The sequence below is a fragment of the Xiphophorus maculatus genome, chromosome 14 (assembly GCF_002775205.1).
Source record: "Xiphophorus maculatus strain JP 163 A chromosome 14, X_maculatus-5.0-male, whole genome shotgun sequence".
Taxonomy (NCBI): Eukaryota; Metazoa; Chordata; class Actinopteri; order Cyprinodontiformes; family Poeciliidae; genus Xiphophorus; species Xiphophorus maculatus.
This window is the reverse complement of record NC_036456.1, coordinates 16,174,450-16,196,022: the sequence shown is the minus strand read 5'-3', so window position 1 is coordinate 16,196,022 and position 21,573 is coordinate 16,174,450. Positions and strand designations below refer to the sequence as shown.

Genomic DNA, 21,573 nt, shown 5'->3' with positions numbered 1-21,573 from the left:
AGGGGCTAGCCAGTCCAACAAGTTCCCCATGTACTGCCAAAGATAACAGCACCAGAAGTGTGACCCAACGTCTTTTTGAACTGCAGGTCACTTGGGTTTCGTTCCCAGCCTCAACTCTTTGATTGATGGAAATGTGCTTCCATCGTGGTTTGGGCTTTTCTGGATTCCAGTGATGGACGCCTCCCGGCAGCTACCGCGTCTCGCATATGCAGATGACGGCATTTACAGCTGTTGTTGGCTCCGAGTTGGCATGTGTGATTTGGAAGGAAAATTGGCTACGGGCTTATCGTTTTACATGCTTTCTGCCTCTGCATGTGTTCCTTTTGTGAAGTACTTCGATGATAGATGGACAGGTGGAGCACAGGGACGAGCGCAGGAAGAAAGAGAGGAGGGAAAGAAAGGGAGACACAAAGAGGCACCGGGACAGATGGGTAGGGAAGTAGTCACATGGACGAGGAGAAGCTTGGACGTTAGCCAACCAAACCCAAAGCCTGCGGATTGGAAGTAAAAGGTTGTGAGCTTAGGAAGTAGTAAAATAAGATGCCGAAGCTTAAAGCATTACTCTGATATTAGCCATACTGAGTGTTAAAATGTGAGTGCACATATGTTGGTGTGTTTTTTATTATCTTATTTATTTAATTCTCAGGATGTGGTGTGATTGAATCAGCTTTCAAACAGCATTATGAAGCTTTGTCTAGGTTTACTTGCGCCTTATTGCCCAGAAGCTCGCAGGCTTAAAGGGATATTTAATTTTTTAAAATAAGGTTCTCTTAAGAGGTTATAAGCAGTTTGCATCATACCTACACTCAATAACACTCTAGGTGTCTTGCTTTTGTATAACTCCATATTGTCTGCACCCAAAAGTTAATGCTGGCACTTAGTTTTAGGGGAAAAGACAAAAAAGTGGACTGTTACCATCTCAAAGCAGCAATTATACAAAGACAAGACTACAAGCAAATTTGTGGTGCAAAATAATTCACCAACAACACTATTCTAGTGTGAAGTAAATTGAGAATAATAGCATAAGAAAACACTTCCAGTTAGAATAAGTGGTACAAAAATAAAGTGTAAAATTCTTGATGCGCAATGCTGGTAGAGATATAATAAACAGTTCAGGCATAAAGTTGAAGAGGAAAGTAAAGCAACTTTAGATTATTTAACAATATCTGATAGTGATGGGAAGTTCAGCTCTTTTCAGAGAGGCCTGTCGCTCTACAAGACAGCTATTAATTTATTACCATCTGCAGCCTTCTATTTTAGCTTAACTTGGCAAATATAAATGTTTTGTATGATGTCATTTTGCATTCAATGTTCCCTATGTGATAAGCCATATACTTGCTTCATTTTATGTATTTGTTCTGTTACGAGAGCAGGCATTCTTATTTTTTTATATATTTTAATCAAATTTAAAAAAATGTTTTATCATAAAAGGAAATTAACAAAACACTTCAAACAAACTTAAGACCATAATAATTTATTATTGTGTCACATATCATACATCATCTGGGTTTTTGCAATGCACTCTCCTCCTTACCACTGGCTGTTGACTAAGGGATGGACTCCCCTGACCATTGCGTTTGTCCCTTTCTATATTTTGACATAATGCTATGATCCCATATCCTCACATGTGATTGGCCACAAAGCTACTATGCTACCAATCAAAGCAAAGCTCTGCCAGAGGAGCGAAGTGAGAGCTGAGCGCAAAAGAGAAAACAAGTGCAGAGACGACTCCTTATGTTTCTCTTCTCCCTTAGTTAGTGTCTCAGTCTCCACCTTTTCGTGTGACGTTCTTGCTGCACCGCTGTGTTTGTATCCCTGCCTTACAACGTCTCTTAGTGAAGAGCCAGCTCCCGTCGTTCACGTCAAAGAGTTGGCTCTAAGAACCAAAATGTTCGTGAGCAACCTATCACTAATATCCAAAGCATTATAAGTCTTACAGAGCATGTTCAGTTCATTATCTGAAAATGAAAAAAGTATTACACAGCTACATACTTATTAAGGCATTCAAAGAAATTACAAGTTGAGCAGTTCTGTTTTCAATTTTCCACAAAATATCTATGGGAAACATAGAAGAAGGTGTTCCAATCAGATGAGAACAAACTTGGATTTGTTTTTTGATTTTGATCTGCATGCAAAACTGCAGTGAGTGGGAGAAAACAAGCACTGCAGCCTGAACGATGCTTGAACACAGCATCCCTATTGTGAAACATGGTGGTGGCAGCACCATGATGTGTGGGTGCTTTCTTTCAGTAGGGACAGTGTAAACTGCTTACAGTTTTGGGGAAGATGAATGGAGTTAAATACAGGGTAACACTGGAAAAAACAAAACTGGTACACCTAGTCGAACAACGACCCTAAGCACAACCAGAATTATCAAAAAATACCTTAAAACTAAGTGGAATCATGTGATGGAATGACCCAGTTAAAGTTTAGACACAGAATGTGTGGCCAGACAGTTACTTTGAAAAGCTCTGCATGTCTTGCTTTCAGTGCATGTTTCATACTGCTTCTCATTGTCTGGTCAATGATCATCAGTCATCTGTAAATAACTATCCAGAGCAGAAACATTTAGCATTAACTTTAACTACTAGGCCTATATATTGTGAATTCATACAGAATGAAGACACCTAGCGTGTTTTCTTCTGGAGGTGGTTTTAATGAAACTGTCCCAGGGTGGATTGATTAACCGAGCTTGCTGGTTGTGGTAGAACAAGCAGGGATGAACGTTTTTCCTCCAGCATTCCTGCCTCTCTTGTAGAGACAAGCAGGCGTAGATTAGCTCAAACACTTGTTGGCGACATACTCCTGTGAGCTGCAAGACACACACACACTTCTAAAAACACACATGCAACCGGCAGAAACCCCTTCCTGTCCCTGCTTCTACTCCCCTGCTGTACGCCGCTCGCGTTCATTTTGCAAATTTATGCTGACATTTGAGAGTGCGCCACCCGCACCAGTTCACCGCTCCAGCAAAAGGGTGTATGAATTATTATATTCTACTGTATAATATAATTTTCTCAAGTGAGTCTTATTAGAATACACCATACTTTCCTGATCTCAGGTTCCCTGCAGTTTTTTACTGCACTGATGCATTGTTTGCACTGTCTGATGGAGGAAATCCTCCATCACTGTCAAGCCCAGCTTTCAGACCAGCAGCCATGCTGTTTTGGGATGCACAAATGAGAGGGAAGTGTAGACAAATGGGCGCAGATGTATAGTAGCGAGGGATGCAAGACGTGGGCTGTCCAAGCCCGTGTCATCTCGGAGCGTCTGTCAGATCCACTCCACAACAAGAGCTCCCAACCTGCTGTGGGCTCCCTTCTCCCTCCATTCTCTCTGTCTTCCCGCTCCCGAGGCAAAGCATTTGTTCTTGGCTGATGGGAAGTTTGGAGCAGCAGAGGCTAAACAAATATATTCTGGCCCACAAATGTCGCTTCTGGAAAGGACAGCTGGAAGGAAGAAGGGAGCATTGGAGGGAAAAAAAATAAGAAGATAGTAAACAGAGAGTTGAATGTGGCCAAAAAAAACAAAACAAAAAAGATCCCCCTAACCCCCGGGGAATGTTTGGAAAAGGAGCAAGGAAACATCTCTGAGTCTGATGGCTGCTGTTTGGCTGCCTGTCTTGTTCCCTCACACACTTGATCCCAGCGGGCCTCTGCTGCTGATTGACGCATGTTTGGTGTTGCTGCCCCAGCTGATCCCATGCCCCCCTTGGTGAATACCATTCCCTGTCATCGCACTGGAGCCGCCAACTTCTACATTATCATGTGTGCCTTTACGTAACTGATACAAAGATCAGATGCTTCTCTGGCTAGACGTATTTGCTTGTGTTTGTAGAGGTGGGGGGGGGAGTTAGGACAAAATTATTATTTTTAGTACCTAGGGTAATCTCCACTAAGAGCCTTTCAGGCCTGTTTCAATTTAACCTGGCCAAAACACTAAGCCAATAATCCCCCCTTCCTCGCCACTACCAGCACCACCGCAGCACAACTAATGCTCAGCACAAACACATACATGTTGTAATGACGCTGAGCAGTAAGACTCACCTTCCATGAATTATTTAATAGTACGGTAAAAACAGTTCCTAGAATGCTGTCATGTAGTGCTCCCAATCCATTGAAAAGATGGGTGGTGCCAGCTGAAAGATGAAATGCACTGATTAAAAGAAAAGGTGTTAAAAGGCCGTAATGAAAGCCGTAACTTGTCTTTTGAAAACAATCACAGTCCGGTGAAATTATGCAGTGAGGAAAGGGGAGAGTTAAGTGGAGCTCTCTGTCAGAGGGCTCAGTTCTTCATGGTGAAACACAGTCTTTTTGGAGTAAAATACACATCAATCCCCCTTGTGCTCGTGTGTGTGTGTGTGTGTGTGTGTGTGTGTGTGTGTGTGTGTGTGTGTGTGTGTGTGTATATATACTGTGGCAGTGATTAAGAAGCACTGACCAGGATTTCTTTTCCAGTACTCTGTCATATTCTGAGAATATCCAATACATTTTCCAGAAACCTTTTATTATAACAGATTGGAGGGGTAAGGATGAAGCTGACTCACGAGGCAAGACAATAAATGAAAATCTGATCATAAGATGAGATGAAATCATTTTTAGTTTTTTTTTTACGGGAAAGCTAACTGTAATTTAAACATTTAGTATTCAGTGGAATATACCAGTCCTGGTCTCACAGTTGTGTTTTTTGGGGGGCTTGTCTTATTTGAAGATGTTCCTAAAGCCAAGAAAGCTATGGAAATGTTTGGTTTGTGTCTTTTCACGCTTGATTTTCTCTACTCGTGTTCAGATTTGATCAGTATAAGTAATTAAATTCTGATTAGATTCTTAACAAAACAGAGAAGTTCCTGTTAGTATTCCTAGTTTTTCAACTGCTGTATGAAATTATGAAACTAACTTCACCATCTCCAGCACTTAGCACAACTGTGCTTGGAATTGATACTTTTGCATTTTTGTTGTTTATGATGCTTTAATACAATGGAGCCCAACCTATTTGTAGATTCACCTATTAACAGATTTTCTTTGTTGCACATAGCTGAAATATTTAAAAGGAAAATTAGCTTGGGAACCTGAAATAGCTAGGCGCCGTGTTACTTGTCATGCTACTGGCATTCTTAAAGCAGCCAATCCAGGAGCACTATATATTTTACTTGGTGCTGATTGGCTGTATCTCTAAAAGTGATGATAAGAAGAACTGAGACATCAGCTCCTGCAGTAGTGCTAAGATGGTTTCCATTGAGTGTAGCAATGTAGATTAAGGTATAAGAAGTCCCTTTGAATAGAAATGTGGCTAGAGATGCACCATGCATGGTATTTACATTGGTATTGGCCGATATCTCTCATTTTTTAACATAAAGTATCGGTCCCATAGGTAAAACTGGGCCAATATTTACCAATGTTTATTTCCACCTTGCTGCTGTTTGTGTATGTGTTTCAGGAGGCACTTTGCCATGTGGTATTTGTTAGGGCATGTGATAGCGTTGCAGTGCAGTATTGTTGGGAAGTTTATCTGAAGCAAAGATTCAATATCAGTGGTGTGGTTATTTTTCATGGAGTTCAAAGGGCAGGGAAATATGGAAAATATTGGTAAATTTTGGTTACCAGCCATCACAGAAGCAAAAATATTGTGTCTCACATACCAGTGCACCTCTAATTGTGTTGTTTTTGTAGGGAGTAGAAAAAAAAACATATTTAAAAGTATTTGGCAGTTATAGGTAGGTTTAGTTGGAGAAAGTTATAAGTGAAAGTAATGTTTAATAATCAATTTTTACTACTCACATTGATCTTGCTGCCCTTTTGCTCATGACAGTCCAGGACTGTGCACAAGAAGGACTAAATTACTCAAGAAAACAAACAAAAAAACAATACTCACCGTATTCGAGCTAAGCTTCATAATGTGGACTGTATGCCTCTATCTTCAGCTTATCCCCTCATCCCCTCTCCTGAAGCATTTAAGTCTGTACCGGCCCCAAATAGTTCAAGAGGCTCTCTTAGGCTTGCTGCTGCATGAGAGAGTTGATGCTTGGATGACTCACTTGCCTCTAATCAGTAGCTCCTGAAGGCTAAAGTGAAAGCCTTCATGGGTATGTTCTCACACCAGAGAGAAAAAAAACCCATTACTTTCACTTTGAACCAGAACGCATTCATTTATAAACACATTATTACACATAATATAACAATAAAGAAGGTTTTCAATGAGATCCTGTTGTGGTTGATGCAGAAACTGGTTGGATTTTAAAAATATATTGTTTTGGTTTCTAGAAGACTGCACTTTGGAGCAGTTGTTAGCATTGTTTCTTTCTTTGTGGAGTTAAGGACCCCATCAGTGGTGTTCAACTTAGGAAATCTCTCAAATTATTTGTTGATTAGGTCCTTCCAGAAGACCACTTTCAGTCCAGCAGGCTCTGTTCAATGAAAACTCAAAGTGGAAGGGATTTTGAGTGTTTGACACTTGTCATCAAACGCAGCTGTGGTGTATAAGTTGGAAGCTGTAAAAAGCAAACCTTTTTCTCTTAAAGGCAAAATATCCAAATGGATCCCAGATTACGACAGAATTCAGGTCTCAACGTTCAGTAAAGCTGTTACAGCGAGAGGCTCCTTCATCTGTTCTCATAGTATCCCTGCCTCATGTAGTCGAGCAGGGATTGCATCGACTTATGTCTACTGTTCCTTTGATGTTTTTCTTTCTCTGTGTAACAACGCGTGCATCCCTTTTGCACAAAGTTCTTGTGAAGCCGACTCTTTGTTCAGCCACGAGAATCCAGGAAACAGATGGCATTTGAAGATGTGCAAGGAAAGGCATCATTGCCGTCTCCTGTCTGAATCCAGAAGCACCGAGGAACAAATTCAATATAAAGGAATCAAATTGACTTGAATTTGTGTAGCAAGTCCCAGAGTCAAATGTACATGCTGGTAAAAGTGTTTATTGAAATGGTGATGCAGAAAGAAAGAGCCCTTTATGTGTCTATTGTCTGAAGCGCCATCGACCGCTGTGTCTTGTCCACTTCATCCGGGTTTTCCCTCACATTGGCAACGCTCCGAGAAAGACATTACTTTGACAAATGAAACACTGCAAACCCTCGATGAGCTTGGCAGGGCCCGAAAGGTCAGGAGCCGCATTGTGCAGGTATCTGTGCGTATGTGTGTGTGGAAGTGGTGTCAGCTGCAGATAATGGCGAGAAATTCTGGTCCATTTTAGTCCTGTAGGAGATCTACGTAAATGTCAAAATCAAAATGACCAGTCTTTCTCTGTGTGTGTCCATGTGTAATTGTTTTATGGATAGCTACACTTGGCTGCTAATGACAGACTGGCGACCTGGCCAGAAAATGTAGCAAAAAGACGGACAGCAGAAACCGTCTCTGTGCTCTATTTTTATTTTTCCTCTCTTTCTCTCTGGGCTTAATCTGTCCCCCACCCTGTGTTCTTCCGACACATTATCAGCAGTGTAACAGTCGGTTCAAAGGCCTCTTGCTTAGATGTGCACATTCAGAGCTGCCGACTTAAGCAAATAGCTATTTGCATGCCATTAGGAAAGTGGGGGTTTGGGGGAGGCAGCAGAGGGAAGCACCATTCCTCATCCCAACTCTGCATCTAGCTGAATATTTTTTATTTGAGAATCCAAATCTCTGTTTTTCCTCACCCCTCCTGCTGTGGCCGTCAGAGTGAGCCACAGTCGGAGCAATCACAGCAATCAGGGTTTCCTCATGCCAAGCCGATTGGGAAGTGGCTGCCAAAACAAAGGAGAGCGTGTCCAGTCATTATGATGCTGTGTGATTTGGTTGGTGTTAGCAAACGGTTGCTTGGACCATCTGTTAAACGGCTGGAAGAGGAAAACAACAGCATCTTGGGTAGGGAGTCTAGATAGAGAGATTTTACCAGGATATTCAACAACCTGTGAGCTTATCAGCTATTTGGATAAGCTGTCTGATAACATGTGTTCCTACGAAGACTGCTGCAGGTGATTTATTCTCTGTTTGGTCAGAAGTTAGTTTATTTTTTTCATGGATCTATACACCGTGCCCTTAATCTACTTCCATAGATTCTAATCTCCTTGTTCTGTCTATAAAAAGCCTCACAAGCAACTGGACAATTTTTGTCACACAGAAAAGGCATCTGTGGTAGTCTCTCCAGATCTCAGCAGATTGGTGACGGAGTTCAGGTGGTTTGTCACTGGTTAAATGAAAACTAGAGAGAGCAGCATTGCCAACATCCCTTGAGTAGGTGTCTCAATTGGATCTGGCCTGTGTCAGCAAGCGCAACAACAGTTCTCCTTCTCCCCTCGGCTCACTCTCACATCATTTTCCTCTCTCTTTTCCCTTGTCAGCTCATCTCACCATGCTATAACAATCCCAAATGTTTCCCACAGGAGATCTCTGCATCCACATGTCCCAGTCGTCATTGACAATTCTAGTCATCATCCCATTGATTTATGACCTACATCAATTTCCAAACAGAGATATTGTACCTGGATTTGAAGCTGGCAACTTCTGCAGATGCAGAAAACAGATCTGAAACTGTTGAAATTTCAAACTGAATTAAATTTATTTTGATAGTCCCACTTCACCGCAGACATAATCTCAATATACTTTATCCATATCAGGTCATACAGAATCTGAGTTTAAAGTCAATTTAAGTTGATCCAATTTTTTTAAATGCAACCCAGTCATATTCAAATCCAGAAAGAAAACATTATTTAAGTTGATTCCCTTGAGTTGTCAACTTTGAGACAGTCGTTCTTGGTGAGCAAGCTCATCTCGCAGTTGGAGACAGACTTCTCCCTGTCAGTGGTAGGAAATATACACTGTAAAAAAATGTTTCTAATTTATGGCAAAGTACCGACAGTTGTGGTTCCCAGAATTTTACCGTATAAATATGGCAAGATCCATATTTATATCCATATCCATATTTCAGTTTTTTGTTTTTTTTCACATTGTATAGCAGAATCCAGTAGCGGAACAAGTCGGCGTTGGGCCGGGGGGCGGGGCAAATGACCGGGCCCTTTATATCCAAATAATAAAGCTCATGATAATTTAACTTTACAACATAGACATGCCTGCAACAGCAGAGCTTACAAGTACTGACCACCACCACAGAGAGCGGCTATGTCATTCTGAAATCCATCTGACATGAAGTACAACAAATCAAGTGAACAACAGAAACATCAGGCTACTGGTCACTAATACTGAAACAACACAAATTCAAAGCTGTTCAGAACCATGGATAGCGATCGGATCATTTTGACACTTTATCAATTTCAACTCCGAGCCTGGAGCAGGTAGCAACTGCTGAAGCTAGGTTTATTGTTGACGCGTTGAACCGAGCACGCAGCAGCACGCGTTGAAATGAGTACCCAGGTACCCAGGCGAGATACGCATTTCCATCTGCTTCAACCAGATGGACGTTGAGAAAATTAAAAGGACCGAAAAACAACCCCACAACAAGATTGGTCCAATACTAGTTTGTATTGAAACGATTATCAGAAAGAGCATAAAAAGCGCATTGACAGCTATAGCTGTGTAATTAGTTGTGTCTGTCGAAGAAGCAACCCTCAACAGAAAAGCACTGAGGCAGGGGTACTTTCTATTCAAAAAACAACACAAAGTTAATGATCAGCGACAGTTTGATCATTGGCTTAAAATGGGAAAGATATACAGCTAAACACAGCTGTTTGAAAGCCAATGATTATTTCAACGAAGGCTTTCTGTTCTATTCATGTAAAAATACTCGTTTTCCCACCAATCTTGTAACTGGTGTGTCCAGAACATAGAAAATTTGTCCAAAGGATCATTTACTTAGGAAATAATTTCAAAATAAGATGCTCCATTGGCTTTAGAGTCACAAGAAAAATGACAAGTCTCCAGCTCGCGTTTACATCCTGTGAGCCATTGATAACGCTCACCACAATGGAGGTTTAACATTTAGTTTTATGATTTGGAACAGCCTTAGATTGCTCCACTGCTATCTCTCTCTTTGTCCCACACACACACATACACACGCCAGTAGACACATTCACACTCAGAGAAAAACTTAACAGTGTTATGTATGGTTTCACCGCCCCGCATAGGCCATAATCACCCTCTCTCCATCTCAGTAAGCTCATGCTAAATGACCAGACGTCTCTGGCGGCTGCCATGATTTGTCTCTCCGCCACGCATCGTGCCGTACCTCACCCCTTCCCCTCCCACTTTCCATCTCCTCCCTCCTTCCTCGCCACCATATGTTGTGCCTGTGTGACCGGCCGACGTGTCAGGCCTGACTAACGCCTTAACAGCACGGCTGACGTTGATTTATTTCCTCTGAAATCAGGGGGCCGAGGGTAATAACACAGAATGACATTATTTGTTTATCAAATCCAGGCCTGCTTGTCTTGGCAGAGTAAAGATGTGATGACTTGATACTTGTGCCCCACTTGCCGCACACACATATGACCTCTCCAGTTTCCCCCCCAGATTTTTTGATTGTGCCCTTATTAGAAGGTCTGACTTGTTGTTTAACCTCTTAATCTTGGAAATATGAAGGAACAAGGAGGAGCGGAAATAGAAACTGAGCGGGTGCAGAACAAGGTCATTTGCAACGCATAAATATATGGGTGGTGCACAAATTTGTGGTTGATTAAGCACATGGAAAGTGCCTCAAAAAAGCGCTCATATACGTTGAACTCATATACGTTGAACGTTGAACGCCAATGTCATGTTAAAACCACAAGCTTAAATATATTTTTAATTATATTTTTTTTTATGGCAGACCAACTAAAAACCATCACATGTACTCACTCAAATATTTGTCCATTCTTCAGTACAATATTGCTCACGCTCAGTCAGATTAGATGGAGATCATGAGCAAACCACAGTTTTCACCTTTCCAGCAGATTCTCCATTGATATACTGTATGTTTAGGGTCACTGCCAGTCTGGAAGATGAACTTCCCTGCCAGAGTCATGGTTCTGATTCATCACACAGAATTTCCAGTAAATGGACTGAAGTTTGTGGCTGCAATGTGACAATATGTAGGAAAGCTCAAGTGCATCGAAAATCCAAGGCTGTGCACAATAGAGAGCTAATGATAAATAAACATCAGGGGAATTCTTTGCTGTTCCACGTTAGACATGTCTGTCACCTTTGGTGTCTCACATAAGGGTATGTGTGCTGAAGAACATCTGGGATCATTTTTCACAATTTTTATGCACTAATGATAGGTAGAAAAATTGTTGAGTTTGCTCAGAGGATTGGAAGTCCCCCAAAAATTATAAGTACGTCTAATTTTGCTATTTTATCTCCGTGTTCAGAATGTGAGTGTGTGCTAAAATATCACCTTCACCTTCCGTTATCGGCCCTATGAATAGAATCTCCTAGAACACAATGCTGTGCTGTAGGACCCAATAAAAGAGTAAAAGGCAAGGGCAATCTGAAAGACAGGCTGCCAGATAACAAAAGGGCCTCACCTAATAATGAACAAACTGGGGTTGGCTTTCTTTTCTCTCTGATGTGGAGGAAGATTGGGTGGTGGTGGTGGTGGGGGATGAGGTTTTTTTTGCCAGCTTTTGCCAGTGTGTTTTATGGCTAATTGAGGCATTTGGAGTAAAACTACTTCAAAATGGCACCCTTTAGAATTGGAGCAGGGTTAATATATAGTGATCCCACAATTAGCCCAGGATTGTTAAGATCTCTTTAATTCTGTGGGGTCCATTAAGCCGAGATGGCCAAGAAAGTGCTTTCACAGAGACAATTTTTCCCTCTCCTCTCTTTGTTTGTCCTTTCCTGTCTTCCTCTCAGCAGCTGCTGCTGTAGTGATCAATATGAATGGATGTCAGCTGGTTGGCTGGTTATTTTGTCGTTTTTTTGTTTTTTTGTTTGTTTTTTTGGTTTTGTTACCTAATGCCAAAAAAATTACAGATTACTTATTGGAAGAGGACCGAATTTGGTTTGAAACCGTACGTTGTGGTCCCTAAGCTGGTTTGGAAAGACCTGCCCTCCTGGACATAGGCATTAGATATTTTTCTCTCTTGGGTAGAAACTATCACTGTGGTTTGCTCCTTACCCCACTTTCTCAAATCCCCACTTGGCCCCGCGAGTGCCTCCACGAGAGCAACAGCGAGTGCGCTGCCGCCTGATCATCTCGACTCAGGCTTTTTACAAGTGTGTCTCTCTGAATATGAGAATCCCTTCTGAGTTATCTTTCGGGGATGCATGGTGCCTGTGGGAGCCTGCAAATTTGGTGGAGGTTTTTCAAACAGCATTGAGCTAAAAAAAATAAAAATAAAACATTTGAGCCCGCCGCAGCCTGTACAAATTGCAGAGCTCCTTCCTAAAAGCGTGACATATTGAAGCATACACACCCCAGATTTTAATGTGACTGCAATTTTTTTATTTTTTTTTTGTAGAATGCAGATTTATAGGTTTAAGTAGGATGAAAGAGGTGGATAAAGCTGCACCTAAATACACAGTTGATTGGATGGTTGATGAGTATGGGCTAACCAGATGGCTGGCTCATTAAAGACCCATTTGTGATCATCTAAAATGATCCTAAATTTTTATTTCTCGCAGTAGGATGTCTGTTTTTACTAAGCCGAGGCCCGGGCCTTATCAGCAGGTAATACCGGCTCGCTTAGTGCTCAGGTAATGATTTGGGGATCAGAAGAAACGGTGAGGGATTCGGTAGCACTGTGTTCCAGCACAGTGAATTTTAAAGCTTCTTGCAAGTAATTAAACAGCATGCCACCTCATACAGAGCAATTTCCTGCAAGGCATTAGCTTGCCAATGCAGCATGGCCCCAGTACGCCATGTTATCTCTGTGAAATATGTCCTCTCTATCATTTTTTAATAATAACTGACTGTTTACGTTGTTAGGAAAAGATTTGCTCAATGAGCTTTTGAATAACAATGTTAAGTAACACAGAGAGTATAATTTAGCCTGCTTTCTGATTAGTAACATTGCCTTAGTGCTGCTTTGTAAGATTCTCATTTTGCGTCTGGGAACCTGCTGCCCCACCTTTCCCTGTGGTGTAGCGATGGCCACAAGTCGTCACGAGTGACGATAATCCTGCATAAAGGGATTTGTTCCCATACAGCTGACAACAGAACGTCCCAGGGCAAAAATACTGTTTATCTTTCCATTCTCTTGAAGTCTTCCCCCACCCCCAGCCCCTGGGTTTTTGTGGCCCTGGAACTTGCACTGGTTGTAAACAGGACAGGGCAATGCACACACACGCAAACACACACTCCCTACAAGCTCCACTCCTGTCACTGTTGATAGGAATCTGCATATTTTGCACGTTCTGTCTTATATTTCTTATTCTGCATCCACTTGATAAGAGTTAGTTTCACATTCATCACAATTTAAGCTGTTAACTAATAATCATGTTGTAATGATGACATTGATGTTATATGTTTGTTGAACCAGAGAGGGTGAGTATTAGGTAGGAAGCCAGTAGAGACCCCATCGCAGTGGTCCACTGCTGGCTAGGCATCAGTATAATATGTCAATATTGGTTTTAGCTGATTCCAATTTATCTTTAAGGTCTCTATTTATTTATTTATTTATAGTCATTATAGAAATTATTGTTTATAGTAGGACCACAGGCAGTTTTCCAACATGAGTGTGTTGGAACTGCTTTAACTGCTTTAAAACAGACTGGTTTAAAAGATTTGAAGTTGGCCTGGATGAGCAAAACTTATTGCAAATATCAGCCTTTGTGTTTTCCAGTGGTTTTAAGACCTTTTATAACAAGGACTAGATCAGTAAATACTACTCTGGGATTACTGAAATATTATCTACTGAATTTCTCCTTTGAGTATTTTCTGTTTGATGTAAACAAAGATGTGCTAAAAACTATGGCTGGAGATTTTAAAAAAGCATCCAGCTTGTCCAAATGCATTGTGTTTCATGACAGATGGAGGTTGACAGTTATGCGTAAGTCAGCGTGGGGTCAATTTAACTGAATAGCCTAATGCAGGCTCCTTTTCATATACCAAAGCGCTACAAAAAATGTCAAAGAAACGAAACAACCAACAGTCAACAAAGTCTTGCTTTGTGTTCTAACAGCCAGAATCAATAACCTACATTCTTAATAGTTTCTTACAGCTTTTGTGCTTCTTTTCACTTTATTTTTAAACTTTTGACTCTGAAAATGACCAACTTCCTTGTGGGTCGCAGGATCTAGTGGCACTTTGTTATGGTGTGTTCACTGATCAGGAATAGACTGGATTTCTAAGTTTTCTAACTGTTACCTGACATGTTTTCTATGTATCTCTACTGTCAACATTTATTTATTTATTCACTGAATTAGTTGTTTACTTATTTACTCTTTTGACTTACAAGGGCTGCAGGTTAATGACTCCATGTAATCTGCTGGATTCCTTAGATAGATTTCCTTTGAATTATTCCAATTATATCTTAATTTGAATAATGAACTGAACTTAAATCAATGTTTGATTACTAGAACAAGTAGGAATGTAATAGTGATTAGATTGAAGTGACTCTTGTACTTCTTTAAGATAACATATTGTGAATTAGCATTATATACAAAAAATGAATTCAATTTAAGTTACTTACTCGTGTTTGTCATTTGTTTCATTCTATATAGCACAGTACTGTATGTATCAAGAATAATTGCCCACTCTAACATTCATTATGGTAATATAAAAACCTTTAAATTTTATTGGCTTTCAGTTTCGAAGCTTATCAGTGTTCCCCACCTGGCCACACCTTTTAAAGTCATTCTGTATACGCCCTTGGTCAAAGCAGATCAGAGTGGAAAAAAAAAAGCTTTATTTTTTGAGAAACATTAATGGTAATTCCTTGAGTATTCTACTGTCAGAGCAGTTTAAGCTTAACGCTGTTTGCTTAGCATTAGAAGGTCGCTTGCAACTTTGTTGTAATCCAATTCTGTATTTTCTAGAAAGAGTGGGGACCACTTCTGCTTATTTGTTCCTTTGCAGAACTAAAGCTCTCTAGACCAGAACCAAAACCCTATCTTCTTCCTGTCAGCCCCAGTAAAGGTTTCTCTCTTGGACATATTATTTCGGTGCAGTAAGCTGCTTGCTTAAAATATGAGGACACACTTGAATCAGATGCACGCAGGGAGATTTTGTTGCTCTGAATCCTGCCAGAATAAAACAGCTGTTGCAAAAGATATTAACAGTGAAAGCCTAAGTGCGTGCAACCGATGCCCTTACCCCACTCTAAAGAAAAAAAAAAATAGATGCAACTTCTCTTGACTAACATGCCCTATATTTCTTGTCTTTCTGTGTTTTGTCCCTGCCTTCTTCCTTTTCCCCCTTTCTAAGAAGATAGATGAAGAAAATGAGGCCAACTTACTGGCAGTGCTTACAGAGACCCTGGACAGCATCCCGGTGGATGAGGACGGATTGCCTTCGTTTGAGGCCCTGGCAGATGGGGACGTGACCAATGCCAGTGACCGGAGCTGTCCCTCCTCCCCAGACGCCTCACCTCACACCCCAGAGCCCGAGGAGCCTTCTTTGGTAAAACAATCTTGAACTTGTCTTCATTCTGAAGTGCAGTTTTTTTTCAGTTATATTAATTTTGAGTACCAGGGTTCTTACGTAGTCTTGAAATAGCCTTGTAATGTTTGAGATTTTAAAAAATAGGTTTCCATGTCAAGCTATATGTTGGAATAGAGTAAAAACAACTGGTTGTAGTTCTAGACTTTATTTCTTCTTCCACTGATCCCATACATCTCATCGTCCATCCATCCATCCACACAGATGTCACGTTTGTTGTATCCATTCATTCATCCCTTTTTTGTTCACCTATCAATTCCTATATCTTTGCATCTGTCCACCGATCAGTCCATCCATCCATTGGTCATGGTTTTTTGACTTCCGTCCATTCACCCATCCTTCCTCGCAGCCTGCAGGTTCCACTGTGTAGCAAGAGTTCACAATCACCTTTATATTTATCCATGAACAAATACCTTATGAATCAAAATGTAAATATTTAAAGCATTAGTCCAGAAAAGTGTGGTCTACTAACTTGGAAAATACATAGAAACCAAGTAATAGAGATTATTTACATTTTGCCAGTACACCGCAGATACCAGGTAGGACCTTTTAACAAGTCTGAAATCCAAAAGTGGTCATTTGTCTGCTGGAATCAGTGTTAAAGATACACTTTGTTAAATGTTCATGTGTTCAGTGAGGAGAAAAAAAATGGGTAAGAATGTTACCTGCTTAGTGCAAATTACATACTAATGCTATTGTTGTCGCTGTTCAATGTGTGAGCCCTATGACACGGAACTGCTGTGACTGACACACAGCTAAAGGACTATAAGTGGAGTGGTTAAATATTGGAAATAAGTGAAAGCAGAAATCAATCCCACATCGTATTTTTCTAGCTGATCCTCAAACATGCATCTATTGGAGAAAAATAATCCAAACTTTTGCACATAAAGAATATCTATCTGGCCTGTAATTTGCACTCATGACCGGCTTTTTATGCTTTTGACCGAAAATGTTATGTTATTTTGTGTTTATGGTTAATTTTATTCCATGCTGGTCCCCTTCCAAATGACCTTTAGGTAAATGCCTGGGTGTGTTTATTCAACCACATTAGAACAGCCTGGTTATGCGGACACCAAAACACCTGAGAAAGGAAAAGTACTCTGTTGTTGTTATGTCACATACTATAAACTCCTTACAACTATCTGGGCTTTTAAATGTGTCATAAACATTATCTTTTTATTTGTTCAATGTAACATCAATCCACTGATTGCACATTTACTGGACCCAGGCTGTGTAATTGAAAGGAAAATGGTCGTTTGCATAACCCGCTATGTCTGCCTGTGTCTCTCTCTTTCTCCTTCTTCTCCCTCCCTTCTGGTTCTGTTTGGGTCCATTTGCAGCTGAAGAAGCTCCTTCTGGCGCCCGCAAACTCCCAGCTCAGCTATAATCAATACACAGGTGGCAAGGCACAGAACCATGCAGCCAGCAGCAACCACCGGATCAGACCACCACCTGCCGTCGTCAAGGTGGGGACACACACAGACACACACACGCAAACATAAAATCCACATATTGGCTTTCTGCTGTTTTTCTCTTTCAGACTTGTGCACAACATATTTTTTTCTGATTCTGGTCCCTGTCTGTCCCTTTCACATATTTTCTGTTTCGGTGGCCGCTTTAGAAGATGTTAGGCTACTGGTTTAGGAGCCTACTATCCCAGGAGGCCGGGCTCGTAATGAAAACAGGCTGATTGCTGTTGGGCTTTCCATGTGAGGCATCAGCACTGTTGACTCATTAGCTCCAACACTTACATGTCTTGGTATAGTGCCTGCTAAAAAAAAAAGGAAAGAAAAAAGAAAAACTGGCACTCTTGTGAGCTTGATGTCTTCAGATGACAGGATAAAAAAAAATCTAACTCTTTATTTGATCCTAAAACTTTTTGTTTTTGCCCACGATAATTTGGTTATAACAGTTACCCGAATCATTATACGGCTGTGGATGAGGAGAAAACAACTCTCACTGTGCTTCATGTTTAAAATTAAAATTTTCAATGTCTAAAATGTCCAAACTAGTAAAACAAATATGTGCATCAGATCATAGTGTGGTAGATAAATAGCAGACTGATTAGTGTGTGATCTGTGGACAATATTTCCATGTCGAGTGAGTCAATCTTCTTTATTTGAGTCTATTTTCATACCTTGCCTTTGAGTCATCTCTTTCTGGAACAGATAGAGGACTCCCAGAGGACATGGTGTGCGTACAGAGTGGCGTGGTGATGCTTAGGGGGGCCTACCAATTAGGATGATGGGCAGAAAGCCCTCCCACCATCACCTTTGAGACTTCTGGACCAATGCTGCACTGTGGTTGTTACTCACTTGTCAGTCTTACTGTCTTGCCCATCTCTTCTTTTGCTCTTATACTTTTGCCAAATAACTAACTAGCTAAATATACCGTACCTTAGAGATATAGTTGCACAGCTTGAACTTTTTACATTTTGACATTTCACACCCTTGGACTTAAAGTTTTTCTTTGTTTTTTTTACTGGGATTTTATGTGGAGGACATATACAAACTAAGAAGAAAGCCCCTTTTAAAGAAACTTATAAGGAGACCCATTTGCAGGTTTCCACAACCTGTGTAGGGGACACAGCAAACTGAAAAACTGAACTTATTTGTAAAATACCAGCAGTGATGTAAAACAAACATGTAGCATCACCCTTAACACACCATAGCAGTAGCAGCATTGCGCTGTGGACATGTTTTTCTTTATTCAGGTAGAGCTGGCTGGTCAGAGCTGATAGAAAAATGGATGAGGCAAAATAGAGGAAATCAGAGAGAACCACTTAGAGGTTAGGACAGCAACCCCAAACATACATCCAGAACCACAATGCAGTGATATAGATCACGGTGCCTAAGTTCAGTCCTTGAGCACTATCATCCTTCAACTCTCCCTGCTCCATCACACCTGAAACAAATGGCTTAAATCCCTCATCACCATGCCAATCAGCTCTGCGAAGGCCTAGTAATAAGCCATTCATCTGATTAAGGTGTGTTCATGAAGGGAGACATCTAAAAGAGACAGGACAGTACCTCTCGATGACTGCACTTGAGTGCCTCTTGTTTAGATCAAAGCATATTCATATATCGAGATCTACGTCCAGTTCAGGATATGTGGCAAGAATTGAACAGGGATGCTGTACAGATGCTTTCCATCTGTAAACTGAGCTTGAGCTGTTTTGCAATAACAAATGTGACAGAATGATCTGTCCAGCAAGACTGTATTTGTTATCGCAGGAGAAGTTGGTTCTAGAAAGCATTTACTCCGGGGTATAACTGCAAATGCATGGCAGGTCCCTTCCATTTCACAATTATGAGCCTTTTTGTGCTGGTCTGTCATTATCGCAGTAAAAATACATTGCAGTTTGTGTTTGTGACATGATAAAATGGGAAAAGTTAAATTTAAATTCATTCACAAGGTATTATAAAATGTGGGTCAGCAGTCTGTAACAAAGATAGGCAAACTTAGTGACTGTATTACTTTTTTCCTGTTTTGCTCAGACGGAGAACCCCTGGAGCGGCAAAGCAAGAGGGGGCTCCGGCCAACAGAACCGCCCGGTGAGGCGACCTTGCACTGAGCTGCTCAAATACCTAACAGCCACTGATGACATCCTGCTACACACCAAAGCCAGCGATGCCAAGAGCGCCTGGGGGGGTCCCAGTAGCAGGGACAAGAGTAGCCTGGGTCTCAGTGCCTCATCCTCGTCCTCATCGCCATCCTCGTCATCCACCTCTTCGTTCTCCTCCCTGTCTTCCACTTCTTCCTCCTCTTCGTCCACCACCTCCAAGAAGAAGTCGGCTGTGTCATCACAACAACAGCAGCAGCAGTCGCCGCAGCAGCATCACCAGCGAGGTGAGAGCCGGGCTGCAGGCGAGTGTATTGTGGCTGGTCATGGGGCTGGGAAGTGGCAGCGTTGCTCTCACGATGACGGGGTTGAGGATTCGGAGGGTGCCTCTGTTCCTGTTGGTCGCAGAACCTACACCTGTGGCCATGCTCGCCCCAAACAGGAGCACGGGCCGCCCAATGAAGAAGGAAGGCCGCCAGGCGATGTTGGCCGCCTGGCCGCCGCTAGGTTCATTAGGTATATGCATTCTTATTCCCTCCCTCCCCGAGAGGTGAGTCACAGCTGTGAGCATTGCCGAGAGGCTGCAGGCGCCACTCAGGCTAGGCAAGGCTTTGGCAGACAAGGCCGTAGCAGCAGCGGCGGTGCCAGCAGTGCGCCGCAAAGGCACATCACGGTAAAGATTAAGAAAAGAGATGCTAAGCCGGGACACCCTTTACTTAGCCAGCTACTCACCTCCAAACAGAGGCCCACTCAATTTCTGGCTCAACTACACCAACTCTCAATTACTCCTTCAGGGAGTGCTAGAAGCAAATCGGCAAGTAAGAGATCTAAGAGCCCAGCAAAGACTTTGTTCAAAGCACAAGAGAAGGAGGATAAAGATATCTCTGCTTATATAAACCAGGCTGAGGAAACTAATTCCGGACCCCCATTATTACCTATTACCTTAGACCTACAGAGCTGGGTTAATCAGCCAAATCCAGATCTAGATTTGGGCTTTGGACAAGAGCTGGGGTGGCCAGATCAGAGAGGCTTTGGGGAGGATGTTGACCATGATGATGATGGTGATGGTGTTGTTGTTGATGATGATGATAACCATGTCATAGGCAGCCCTGCCGTGGTGCTCTCACAGGGCCCACCAAGCCCTCTCCTCCCAGATACTAGCATTGCAGAGCCCTCCCCTCCCTGCATCATACAAGGGCAAGGGCCCCCACACAGGCAGGCACTCAGCGAGCACCCCGATGACCAGGGCCACCTGTTGTTAGGTAATCATGACTGCATCCCCCCTCCCTCCCCTACCTCTGGCCTTATGATCTCCTGCTCTTTCTTCTCCTTCTGCTGCTCTAACCACTTCCGAGTTTGATTTCATAACTAACCTGTAGTCTAATTTAAATCTAACAGAGGACACACACACCAATGACAGTGAAACAGCCTGCTCTCCAATGCTTTTGCTAGTCCCAGAGGCATCTTAGTGAGAAAAAAATGGGAGAAGGGGTGAGCCTTGTCTTGCTGCTGTACATCCTGTTTTTAATAAGTCAGTTCTTGAACTACCTTTGGCTGATTGAGCTGAGAGTGATGAATATGTACATTTAGACTCAATTATCCAGACGCTGCTGTTTAGCATCGTGCCACCAAAGCCACATTCTCTTAGCTGGAGCACAAGTCGGCCAAAGCCTCGGGCAACTGCACAAGCTTCCTTGACTCTCCTTTCTTTCTTTCTTTTTTCCCCCTCCTCTGCTGTTGGTGCATGCAATCATGACTTTATTTTTCTTGTCCAGGGAGGGGCTCACCCACTGTCACGTGTTTTGTTTGTAGCATTGTCTCTGTATGTTTTTTACTCCATTATGATCTGTTTGTTGTCAAACGCAGTCTGTTTGTGTGTAGACGCCATCACTCCATCCTGCCTCACAGATTAAATAGCACATACATATATATATACAGTATATATATAGATATACATTCAGAGAGAGTAAATTGTTAAAATGGGGTCAATTTAAAAAGCATAACATCAATTGAAGCAGAAATGGGTGTTTTTTGTAGTAATAATTGTATTTGTTGCACCAATTTGAGATTAAATGTTGCAGAATATGGACCTTGTCTCTTCTGCCGTGATTGTCATACCTAGATCAATAATTACCCATGCTCCTTTGTGTTCTGCAGCCAAACCAACCACCTTGCCACTTCCTTTGACCCCAGAGTCTCCAAAGTAAGTGTGTGAAGTTTTTCCAATTATTCTAGGCTAAAGAGCAGCAACAAATTAGAACACAAAGACGAAGCCAGAAGAAATTATATAAATTAGAATTCGAGCTGAGGCATTTTTTGTGACTCATTTCCATTTTTTTAGATCACAGAAAACTTCAGTCTTTCATCTGTGGCTTTAAATTATTGGATTTGTTTTGTCTTTCAGTGACCACAAAGGATCACCCTTTGAGAACAAAACCATTGAACGCACATTAAGTGTGGAGATTGCTGGAACCCCAGGTGAGCATGTTTTT

General features: G+C 41.7%; 1 protein-coding gene across 9 annotated transcripts in view; it reads left to right on the top strand.

Annotated features, from left to right (window-relative positions):
* The window catches only part of ppargc1a (PPARG coactivator 1 alpha), a 322,470-nt gene that overhangs the window by 282,944 nt on the left and 17,953 nt on the right, over positions 1 to 21,573 (top strand). For 3 of the 9 annotated variants that reach the window (XM_023346202.1, XM_023346205.1, XM_023346203.1), the window contains exons 3-7: positions 15,286 to 15,480; positions 16,860 to 16,985; positions 19,017 to 20,343; positions 21,239 to 21,284; positions 21,486 to 21,559. In XM_023346202.1, coding sequence (XP_023201970.1) covers positions 15,286 to 15,480; positions 16,860 to 16,985; positions 19,017 to 20,343; positions 21,239 to 21,284; positions 21,486 to 21,559 — 1,768 coding nt within the window. The remainder of the gene's footprint in view (positions 1 to 15,285; positions 15,481 to 16,859; positions 16,986 to 19,016; positions 20,344 to 21,238; positions 21,285 to 21,485; positions 21,560 to 21,573) is intronic. The other 6 variants (XM_023346209.1, XM_023346211.1, XM_023346208.1 and 3 more) reach the window with 4 other exon arrangements.